A 12,263-nucleotide genomic window follows, 5' to 3' on the forward strand; every position below is an offset into this window, starting at 1 on the left:
AAGTTTTAAAATATATATCAAAGAGGTATTTATTTAAACTTAATAACTAATAAAATGATTAGACCATAAGACATAGAAGCAGAATTAGGGCATTCGGCCCATCGAGTCTGCTCCGCCATTCAATTGATACTCATTTAAAAATAATTTAAACATTTTTTTAATTAAGGGGCAATTTAGTGTAGCCAATCCACCTAATCTGCACATCTTGGGTAGTGGGGGTGAAACCCACGCAGACACGGGGAGAATATGCAAACTCCACACAGACAATGACCCGGGGCCGGGATCGAAGGTGGGTCCTCAGTGCCACAGGCAGAAGTGCTAACCACTCCGCCATCTTGAGGCCCAAAAATAATTTAATCTTTAAATAATTATCACATTACTACAGCAACGTTTTCACAATGAACTGATCAGAAAGTTTTACAAAGCTGGAGATTGAGGAGATTATAAAACAATTAAACTAGAGGAATAATAGATAAAAATGAAACAAGGATATTAAGCAAAAATAAAAATAAAGCAAAGACCAATGGAAAAAGTGGATGAGCAGAACACGGTAAGGCCCATTACAATAATGTTTGTTGCATCCACATGTTTGACTAGTTGGAACTGAAACGCAGACCAGGACAGGTTTGATTGCTGTTTGCTATTAAATTAGTTTAATTCAGCAGGAGTGGCAGAAGTGGCTAATACAATTGGCCTCAGTACCCTTGGGAAAGTGGAGGAGAGATATCCAGCCAAGACAGGAGTATTACAAAACATTAACCTTTTAGGTTAAAACACAATTTTAATTGGAAACTGGAAAATAAACAATTGAAAAGTGAATGAAATGGACAGAATATTTTTACTGCATTATGCAAACCTTTGGGTATTATTAATTTCTGTGAAAACTAAGTTAACACTGTGGAAAAAAAAATTGACAGTGTATCTGCATTATTAGTGTCACAATGGAGATATTGAGAACTCAGTAAAACTGAATACTATCAACTTTATTACTTACATTATTTTTTTGCCACAGGGGCTGCAAGGCAATGGAGATGTCAAAGACTCCTGGCTGTAAACATCACTTTCACTGTAAGTGCTTATGTAAGGCGATGAAGTACGTGATGTGGAATCCACACCAAGCTCCAGCTTAAGAGCTGAGTCTGGACTCTCAACATCAGATGCGCTGCTGCTCAGTTTAGCTCTTTTCTTTGCTGCACTGTTTCTCAAAGACTTCAGGGCACTCATCATCTGCAAGAAATAAGAAAATTTCAATTTTGGTAACAAAATCCAATGCTGCAATCTCATTCTGAAAGAGAAGAATCATTTCCTGATTTACTTTTATCCGAGGCATTCAGAATCATAAGTTGAGAACATGTAGTTGAACAAAGAAACATGCAAGACAGCTTTTTATGCATCAACTACAACATCATAAAATGGTCTTGAGAATATTTTGTTTGGGAATTTTCATTGCCTAATATCTGTTTATTATTTAACTGGGTGATCTTCCTGCTGAGATATGTTCCAAATCCACAAACACTGCTAAAACTACTGTGGACTGTCATACTACAAGATACTCCTCCATTCAGACATTTTGTCCTTACCTAACTCAATGTATTCAACTTAGATCACAAATTTACAGTTTCCAGGAAAGTGCTAATATCAACTCATTTGGCATTGAATTTAATTCATCTTCTAATTATATTCCTACTACTCTAGCAATTTTTGAATCTAGTTGCTTAGAAGGGACTTAATTTGAATCCTGTTTATACATTGAAAGGAATATGGGGTCTTTTCCTCATCATCAATGCAAAATATTTAATTCCTCTGTAAGAGTACTACAGTGCCCTGCAGAGGTCACAAAGGCAGGCAATCTGTTCTTAAACTTAAATAGCTGGTAACATCACTGGGCTAGTAATCTAGAGGTCTAGGCTAATGCTCGAGGGACACCGGTTCAAATGCCATCATGGTAGCTTGTTGAATTTAAATTCAATTGATAATTCTGGAATTGGAAACTAGTCTTAGTAAAGGTGACCATAAAACCATGGGCATATAAATCTACCTGGCTTAATCATGTCCTTTAGGAAAGGAAATATGTTGCCTTTACCTGGGTTGACCTACATGACACCAGACTAAATATCCATGTGGTTTACTCAATGCTCACATCCCATCAAAGAATAACATAAGAAATAAGAGAAGTAGGTCATTCAGCCCCTCATGCCCATTCCGCCATCCAATTAGATCATGGCTGATCTTCCAATTCAACACTATTTTCCTGCACAATCCCTGATCCCTTGATGTTTTTATTATGTAGAAATTGCTCAATCTCAGTCTTGAACATACTCAATGACTTAGCCTCCACAGCCCTCTGGCGCAAAGAATTCCAAAGATTCACCACCCTCGAGTGCAGACATTCCTCCTCGCCTCAGTCCTAAATAGCCTATCCCTTATTCTATATCACTCAGCCAGGTGAAGCATCCTCCCTGGATCATAAATAAAAACTGTAAATGGTGCAGCAGAAATCTCTCACCCTTTTTTTTGTTCGCACTCTAATTGCCTTTCACCGACGGGCCAGCTGGCATTGGATAAACAAAGGAGCACAGCCTTCTGTGGCACAGTGCACCAGGACAGCAGTTAATACAATTTATAGCTTTGTTTTTTTCTTCTTCTGATTCAAAGACAGATTTGCATTTATTTGACACCTTCCATGATCTCAGGACTGAAGTATATACATTGCTGATGTAAAGTAGGAAATATGGCAGTCAATTTTTCACAATAAGCTCCCACAAACAACAATGTCCCAAAAAACAGATAATTTGGTCTTAGTAATGTTGGTTGAAATATAGGCCACAGAGGAAACTTTTGGTGCTGCTGATCGAAATAATTTGAATTACCTCGAACTAAAAGGGCAGATAAAGTCTCAGGTTACTGTCTTATCAGAAAGACGGCAGTTCCGACAACCCAATATTCTCTCCATAGTGTAGTGCCATAAGAAATATAAGCAGGAGATCACATAGTCTTTCAAGCCCGTTGCATCATTTAATAAGGTCATGGTTGATGTTTCCCTTCAGCTTCACTTTCCCGCCCAATCTCCAGATCTTTGATTCCCTTTAAAGTTCAAAAATCAAATCGATCTTAGCCTTGAATAAGTTCCATGACAGACCCTCCACACCCTCTGGGGTCAAAGATTCATATTTTCTCAGCTCAGTCCTAAATGGCTGACCCCTTATCCTGAGATTATGTTCCTTAATTCTAGCCTCTATTGCCAGGGGAAAACAGTCTCTCAGCATCAACCCTGTCAAGCCCTCTCAGAATCTTTTATGCTTTAATGAAATCACCCCATATTCTTCTAAACTGCGAAGACATTTGGACCATTTTGCTCCACCTCCCCTCATGGGCAATTTTCTCATCCAAGGAATGAATGCAATGAACCTTTCTTACACCTGTTCCAAGGACAAATATATCCTTCTTTAGGTAGAGACACCAAAACTGTACACCATAATCCAGGTGGAGTCTTGTCAAAGCCTGAACAATAGCAGCAAGGCTTTTTTGTTATAATGGCCAACATTCCTTCCTTACCACTGGTTGTACTTACACGTTAACTTTTAGTGTTTTGAGCACAAGAACACCCAAATCCCTCTCAACACATTTAAAAATATTTTCTATTCTTCCTACCAAAATGATTAGCCTCACATTTTCCCATATTATAGTCCACCTGCCACCTCCTTGTTGAATCACATATATGATCTATTTACTTTTTCAGACTGAGTCCTCTCACAGTTTGCATTCCTGTCTATCTTTAGATCAGTAATCTGGAAATATTATTACACCAGGCCTTCCATCCAATTTATTAATATGGATAATAGATAGCTGCGGCTCCAGCAGCGGTCCTTGCAGCATCCTACCAGTCAACCAAAAGTGATCTACTTATTCCTACTCTCGGATTCAAACTAATAAATTACTCATAATCCTACAAGCCCGTGGGCATGATTCTTCGACCACCTGCCGGGTCGGAGAATCGACGGGGGGCGGCGTGAATCCCTCCCCGCCTCTGGCTGCCGAATTCTCCGGTGCCGGTTTTTTGACGGGGGCGGGGATCGCGCCGCGCCAGTTGGCAGTGGCTCCCCCCGGTGATTCTCAGGTCCCCGATTGGCAGAGCGGCCGTCCGTTTTCGGCCAGGCGTGGATTAGACCAGGTCTGTACCAGCGGGACCTGGCTCTGATGACGGCCTGCGGGGTCCTCGAAGGGGTGGGTGGGGGGGGGCGCGGGATGATCCAACCCCGGGGGGAGCCCCCACGGTGGCCGGGCTCTCTTTCCCTCTGCGCCGGCCTGTGTAAAGCTCCACCATGGCTGGCGCGGAGAAGAAATCCCTGTGCATGCGCAGGAATCACGCCAGCGGTTCTGCGCAGGTGCCAACTCGCGCCGGCCGGCAGAGGCCCTTTGACGCCGGTTGGCGCGGCGCCAACCACTCCAGCGCCGACCTAGCTCCCGAAGGTGCGGAGAATTCCGCACATTCCGGGCGGCACAACACCGGAGTGGTTGACGCCACTCGTTAGCGCCGGTACGGCCCGCCCCTCCGGAGAATTCCGACCCTTATCTTTCGTATGGTATCTTATTCAATAACTTTTGGAAATCTGAAAATACTACATCCACCCGCTCCCCTTATCTACTCTTCTAGTTACATTCTCAGAAAACTCAAATGGATTTGTCAAACATGTTATCCTTTACATCAAACCATGCTAACTCTGCCCAATCATATTATGATTAAGTGCCCTATTACCACTTCCTTAATAATAGATCCCAGCATTTTCTTGACAACCTATGCCGGGCCAACTGACCTGTAGTTTCCTGTTTTCTCTCTCTATCCTTCCTGGTTATATTTGCTACCTTCAAATCAAATGAGACTATTCTAGAATCGAGAGCAGGGTTTTTTTTAAAAACAGCTGGTCGCAACACGTGGGTGGGTCACGGGCGGGTGTCAGCAGGGTTGGGCAGCGATCGGTTGCGGTATTCCCGATTGCGGGAGAAGCGTCCAACGGCTGCGACTGGATTTTAAATTGAGTGTGCTGGCCGCAACCAGCTTTTCAATATGAACGATGCAGTCTTCCCGCCAGAAGTGGTGGCAGAGAGAAGATCGCACATCCGGCATGTACACTTTTGGCGCAAAATCACGGTGGAGAGATTCCTCCATTTTCTGGCTGCAAGCAAGCAAGAACTGCTTGTGAAGAACTGAAGATGGATCGCTTTGATGTAAGGAAGAGAGGGCCAGAGACACAAACAGGCCACAACTGAATCTGCTGGGGAGAATTGCACAGGGGAGTCCGCGGCAGGACAAAACAATGGAAATCAGAGCTGTATACAGAGCTCCAGGGCCTCTGGTGAACAACCTACTAAGAAGAAACAGAAATCGGGAACAAAGCAGTATAAAGATAATATCATGAGGTATGGCTTTTGTTAATTTGTTAATTGTGCCAATAAAATCAGGATGCAAAGCCCATGGGTGTTATATGCAGGAACATACTGACAAATGAGAGTTTAAAACCCTCAAAACTTCAAAGGTAAGCGAAAATGGTGGCGCGAAGGTTGGTCGGCATGGGCCGTGAAGGTCGGCTGGCTGGTAAGATTAGGTCCCAGGAAAAAGAAAATTTGAAAAACACTGATCTAGAGAATTTGGAAGATCACATTCCACCCACTATCTCCGCAGCCATCGTTTTTAGAATCATAGCATGTAGGTCATCAGATCAATAGGATTTGTTGACCCTTTGTCCAGTTAATTTCTCCAGTACTTTTTCTTTATTAATATTAATTGAATTGGATCCATCGTTCCACACTATTTCTGCACTGTTTTTGTGTCTTCTAATGTGATGGCAGACACAAAATATTTGTTTAATGTCTCTGCCACTTTCTCATTCCCCACCATAATTTCTCATATTTCAGGATCTCGGGCACCCATGTTTACTTTTGTTATTCTTTTATGTTTTACATAGATGTAGAAGGTCTTGTAATCTGTTTTTATATATTTTGCTCATTTACTCTATTTTCTCCCTCATCAATTGACTGGTCATGCTTGTCTAGTTTCTAAAATTCTCCTAAATCTCAAGCTTATTTCCTTATCAACAATTTTGTAAATTACTTTTAATCGAAGACTATTCTTAAGCATTTTATCTTAACCATTGATGGATCACTTTTTCCGTGGAGTTTTCATTTATCAATGGAATGTATATTGGAAGTGCATGATAAAATAGGACCGAGTCAGCACGGCTTCGTCAAGGGGAGGTCATGCCTGACAATTCTGTTAAGAGTTCTTTGAGGAAGTCAGACAAAGGAGAACCAGTGGACGTGGTCTATTTAGATTTCCAGAAGGCCTTTGACAAGGTGCTGTCATGTGGGAGTACCTTTACGAAATGGGTGTTTACAAATGGGTATGTATATAAATATCTGTAGAAAGAAAGAAAGAAAGAAATGTACAGCACAGGAACAGGCCCTTCGGCCCTCCAAGCCCGTGCCGACCATACTGCCCGACTAAACTACAATCTTCTACACTTCCTGGGTCCGTATCCTTCTATTCCCATCCTATTCATATATTTGTCAAGATGCCCTTTAAATGTCCCTATCGTCCCTGCTTCCACTACCTCCTCCGGTAGTGAGTTCCAGGCACCCACTACCCTCTGCGTAAAAAACTTGCCTCGTACATCTACTCTAAACTTTGCCCCTCTCACCTTAAACCTATGCCCCCTAGTAATTGACCCCTCTACCCTGGGGAAAAGCCTCTGACTATCCACTCTGTCTATGCCCCTCATAATTTTGTATACCTCTATCAGGTCGCCCCTCAACCTCCTTCGTTCCAGTGAGAACAAACCGAGTTTATTCAATCGCTCCTCATAGCTTATGCCCTCCATACCAGGCAACATTCTGGTAAATCTCTTCTGCACCCTCTCTAAAGCCTCCACATCCTTCTGGTAGTGTGGCGACCAGAATTGAACACTATACTCCAAGTGTGGCCTAACTAAGGTTCTATACAGCTGCAACATGACTTGCCAATTCTTATACTCAATGCCCCGGCCAATGAAGGCAAGCATGCCGTATGCCTTCTTGACTACCTTCTCCACCTGTGTTGCCCCTTTCAATGACCTGTGGACCTGTACTCCTAGATCTCTTTGACTTTCAATACTCTTGAGGGTTCTACCATTCACTGTATATTCCCTACCTGCATTAGACCTTCCAAAATGCATTACCTCACATTTGTCCGGATTAAACTCCATCTGCCATCTCTCCGCCCAAGTCTCCAGACAATCTAAATCCTGCTGTATCCTCAGACAGTCCTCATCGCTATCCGCAATTCCACCAACCTTTGTGTCGTCTGCAAACTTACTAATCTGACCAGTTACATTTTCCTCCAAATCATTTATATATACTACAAAGAGCAAAGGTCCCAGCACTGATCCCTGTGGAACACCACTGGTCACAGCCCTCCAATTAGAAAAGCATCCCTCCATTGCTACCCTCTGCCTTCTATGGCCTAGCCAGTTCAGTATCCACCTTGCCAGTTCACCCCTGATCCCGTGTGACTTCACCTTTTGTACTAGTCTACCATGAGGGACCTTGTCAAAGGCCTTACTGAAGTCCATATAGACAACATCCACTGCCCTACCTGCATCAATCATCTTAGTGACCTCCTCGAAAAACTCTATCAAGTTAGTGAGACACGACCTCCCCTTCACAAAACCGTGCTGCCTCTCACTAATACGTCCATTTGCTTCCAAATGGGAGTAGATCCTGTCTCGAAGAATTCTCTCCAGTAATTTCCCTACCACTGAAGTAAGGCTCACCGGCCTGTAGTTCCCGGGATTATCCTTGCTACCCTTCTTAAACAGAGGAACAACATTGGCTATTCTCCAGTCCTCCGGGACATCCCCTGAAGACAGCGAGGATCCAAAGATTTCTGTCAAGGCCTCAGCAATTTCCTCTCCAGCCTCCTTCAGTATTCTGGGGTAGATCCCATCCGGCCCTGGGGACTTATCTACCTTAATATTTTTTAAGACACCCAACACCTCGTCTTTTTGGATCACAATGTGACCCAGGCTATCTACACCCCCTTCTCCAGACTCAACATCTACCAATTCCTTCTCTTTGGTGAATACTGATGCAAAGTATTCATTTAGTACCTCGCCCATTTCCTCTGGCTCCACACATAGATTCCCTTGCCTATCCTTCAGTGGGCCAACCCTTTCCCTGGCTACCCTCTTGCTTTTTATGTACGTGTAAAAAGCCTTGGGATTTTCCTTAACCCTATTTGCCAATGACTTTTCATGACCCCTTCTAGCCCTCCTGACTCCTTGCTTAAGTTCCTTCCTACTTTCCTTATGTGCCACACAGGCTTCGTCTGTTCCCAGCCTTTTAGCCCTGACAAATGCCTCCTTTTTCTTTTTGACGAGGCCTACAATATCACTCGTCATCCAAGGTTCCCGAAAATTGCCGTATTTATCTTTCTTCCTCACAGGAACATGCCTGTCCTGTATTCCTTTCAACTGACACTTGAAAGCCTCCCACATGTCAGATGTTGATTTGCCCTCAAACATCCGCCCCCAATCTATGTTCTTCAGTTCCCGCCTAATATTGTTAGAATTAGCCTTCCCCCAATTTAGCACATTCATCCTCGGACCACTCTTATCCTTGTCCACCAGTACTTTAAAACTTACTAAATTGTGGTCACTGTTACCGAAATGCTCCCCTACTGAAACATCTACCACCTGGCCGGGCTCATTCCCCAATACCAGGTCCAGTACTGCCCCTTCCCTAGTTGGACTGTTTACATATTGTTTTAAGAAGCCCTCCTGGGTGCTCCTTACAAACTCCGCCCCGTCTAAGCCCCTGGCACTAAGTGAGTCCCAGTCAATATTGGGGAAGTTGAAGTCTCCCATCACCACAACCCTGTTGTTTTTACTCTTTTCCAAAATCTGTCTACCTATCTGCTCCTCTATCTCCCGCTGGCTGTTGGGAGGCCTGTAGTATACCCCCAACATTGTGACTGCACCCTTCTTATTCCTGATCTCTACCCATATAGCCTCACTGCCCTCTGAGGTGTCCTCTCGCAGTATAGCTGTGATATTCTCCCGAACAAGTAGCGCAACTCCGCCTCCCCTTTTACATCCCCCTCTATCCCGCCTGAAACATCTAAATCCTGGAACGTTTAGCTGCCAATCCTGCCCTTCCCTCAACCAGGTCTCTGTAATGGCAACAACATCATAGTTCCAAGTAGTAATCCAAGCTCTAAGTTCATCTGCCTTACCCGTAATGCTCCTTGCATTAAAACATATGCACTTCAGGCCACCAGACCCACTGTGTTCAGCAACTTCTCCCCGTCTGCTCTGCCTCAGAGCCACACTGTCCCTATTCCCTAGTTCTCCCTCAATGCTCTCACCTTCTGACCTATTGCTCCCGTGCCCACCCCCCTGCCATACTAGTTTAAACCCTCCCGTGTGACACTAGCAAACCTCGCGGCCAGGATATTTATGCCTCTCCGGTTTAGATGCAACCCGTCCATCTTATACAGGTCACACCTGCCCCGGAAGAGCTCCCAGTGGTCCAGATAACGGAAACCCTCCCTCCTACACCAGCTGTTTAGCCACGTGTTTGTCTGCTCTATCTTCCTATTTCTAGCCTCACTGGCACGTGGCACAGGGAGTAATCCCGAGATTACAACCCTCGAGGTCCTGTCTTTTAACTTTCTGCCTAGCTCCCTGAACTCCTGCTGCAGGACCTCATGCCCCTTCCTGCCTATGTCGTTAGTACCAATATGTACAACGACCTCTGCCTGTTTGCCCTCCCCCTTCAGGATTCCCTCTACCCGTTCGGAGACATCCTGGACCCTGGCACCAGGGAGGCAACATACCATCCTGGAGTCTCTTTCACGTCCACAGAAGCGCCTATCTGTGCCCCTGACTATAGAGTCCCCTATTACTATTACTCTTCTGCGCTTTGACCCTCCCTTCTGAACATCAGAGCCAGCCGTGGTGCCACTGCTCTGGCTGCTGCTGTTTTCCCCTGATAGGCTATCCCCCCCGACAGTATCCAAAGGGGTATATCTGTTCGAGAGGGGGACAACCACAGGGGATTCCTGCACTGACTGCCTGCCCTTTCTGGTGGTCACCCATTTCTCTGCCTGCACCTTGGGTGTGACCACATTTACATAACTGCGATCTATGACGCTTTCCGCCACCTGCATGCTCCTAAGTGCATCCAATTGCTGCTCCAACCGAACCATGCGGTCTGTGAGGAGCTGCAGTTGGGTGCACTTTCTGCAGATGAAGCCATCCGGGACGCTGGAAGCCTCCCGGACCTGCCACATCTCACAGTCAGAGCACAGCACCCCTCTAACTGACATTGCGTCAATTAATTAAAATTAAAATTTGTCTTTTTTTTTTAATACTTTTTTTTTTAAATTGCAAAGTTACTGTCAACTGTAGTGAGAGTACCTTTATGAAATGGGTGTTTACTACTGCAGTGCTGTCAGAGAGTGGGTGGAGCTGTGCTGCCTGTCAGCTTTTTACTTTCACTTTAGGCTTTTTGCTACAGGGTGGGTTTGGTTTTATTTTAGTTTTGGAGAAGCTGCAATCACAGCAGGATGCGTGTGAATCTCTGCAAGCTTATGAGTGTCCATTTGCTGATTTCAACGTGGTAACTGTTCTCAGTAGTGAAGTTAAGCCTGATGTCTTTCTGTTAAAAGGTGTTTTTAAGTCTTATGGATGTTGAAAGGAAAATAAGAATTACTTAGTGTTGTATTCTTTGGGGGTTGTATTTGAATTGATGGTTGCTAAGATGTTCACTGTATGTTTTAAAAAGGTTAACCCGAGTTCATAGAATAAACATTGTTTTGCTTTAAAAAATGCTTTTCCATTTCTGCTGTACCACACCTGTAAAGTAGGCCGTGTACTCCCCATACCACAATCTATTAAAAGTTGTGGGTCAGGTGAACTCCATGATACACTTTGGGGTTCTCTAAACCCTGGCCCATGACAAATTGGGGGCTTGAGCGGGTTAAAAGTCTATCTACTGGATTGGCTTTGTGAACTTAAAGACAGTGAGGGGTGAGCATATTGTGGTTGCTTTTCAGGTGTGGTATTCCAGTTTAAGTGGGGAGTGTGTTGTGGACAATGGCTCTTTCAGAGGCTCTGAAGTTTTTGGGGGTGGAGTCGGTCACACGCATTACCTTACGGACAGAGACTAAAAGCAGACTGTAAGATTTGGCATGAACATTGCAGTTAACATTACCTGACAAAATGCGACAAGATGAGGTAATTATGGCGGTGGCTAAGCATTTAAAGTTGCCTGAGATACAGTTTGACTCATTGGAAATGGCAAAAATTCAGTTACAAATTAAACAAATGGAACATGAGAAAGAATTAAAGCAGCTCGAATACAAAAGAGAGTAAAAAGAAAGAGAGCAGAAAAAGAAAGAGACAGAGATAGAGAGGAAAAAAAAAAGAGAGAGGAGAAAGAAAAGGAGAGAGAAGGAGAAAAGAAAGAATAGCCCTAGCAGAACAAAAAGAAAGGGAAAGGGAGATACAGATCAGGGAAAAAGATAAAGAGAGAGAGTTTGAACTTCAGAAAATGGCCATGAAACATGACAGTCAGATAAAATTGGCAGACGTAAAGGGAAACGTACAGTTGGATGATAGTGATGGGGATAGTGAGAAAGAGCGTCAAAGTCGAAGGCTTGGTGGGGATCTATTTAAATATGTCCAAGCATTGCCAAGTTTTGATGAGAAGGAGGTAGAAGCCTTTTTCATTTCATTTGAGAAGGTAGCTAAACAAATGAAATGGCCACAGGAGATGTGGGTATTACTGATTCAAACAAAGCAGGTAGGTAGGGCGAGTGAAGTGTTTGCATCACTACCGGAGGAGGTATCTGGGACGTATGAGGAGGTGAAAAAATCCATCTTAGGTGCATATGAACTAGTGCCTGAAGCCTGCAGACAAAGGTTTAGAAATTTAAGGAAAGAATTTGGTCAAACATACATGGAGTTTGAAAGGCTCAAACAGAGTAATTTTAATAGGTGGATAAGGGCTTTGAAAATAGACCAAACGTATGAAGCCCTCAGAGAAATTATACTTTTGGAGAAGTTTAAAAATTCAATTCCTGATGTAGTGAGAACTCATGTGGAAGAGCAGAGGGTTAAAACTGCGAGATTAGCAGCAGAAATGGCAGATGATTATGAATTAGTTCATAAATCAAAGCTTGGTTTCCAACATCAGTTTCAGCCTGTGAGGGATAGAAACTGGGGACA

The 12,263-nt window shown here is 43.8% G+C and overlaps 1 protein-coding gene across 5 annotated transcripts in view; it reads right to left on the minus strand.

Moving 5' to 3' along the window:
* LOC140403423 (TOG array regulator of axonemal microtubules protein 1) overlaps window positions 1-12,263 on the minus strand; it is a 212,718-nt gene that overhangs the window by 86,741 nt on the left and 113,714 nt on the right. For all 5 annotated transcript variants that reach the window (XM_072491358.1, XM_072491356.1, XM_072491343.1 and 2 more), the window contains one exon: window positions 995-1,227. In XM_072491358.1, the coding sequence (XP_072347459.1) occupies window positions 995-1,227 (233 nt within the window). The remainder of the gene's footprint in view (window positions 1-994; window positions 1,228-12,263) is intronic.

The sequence above is a fragment of the Scyliorhinus torazame genome, chromosome 2 (assembly GCF_047496885.1).
Source record: "Scyliorhinus torazame isolate Kashiwa2021f chromosome 2, sScyTor2.1, whole genome shotgun sequence".
Lineage (NCBI taxonomy): Eukaryota > Metazoa > Chordata > Chondrichthyes > Carcharhiniformes > Scyliorhinidae > Scyliorhinus > Scyliorhinus torazame.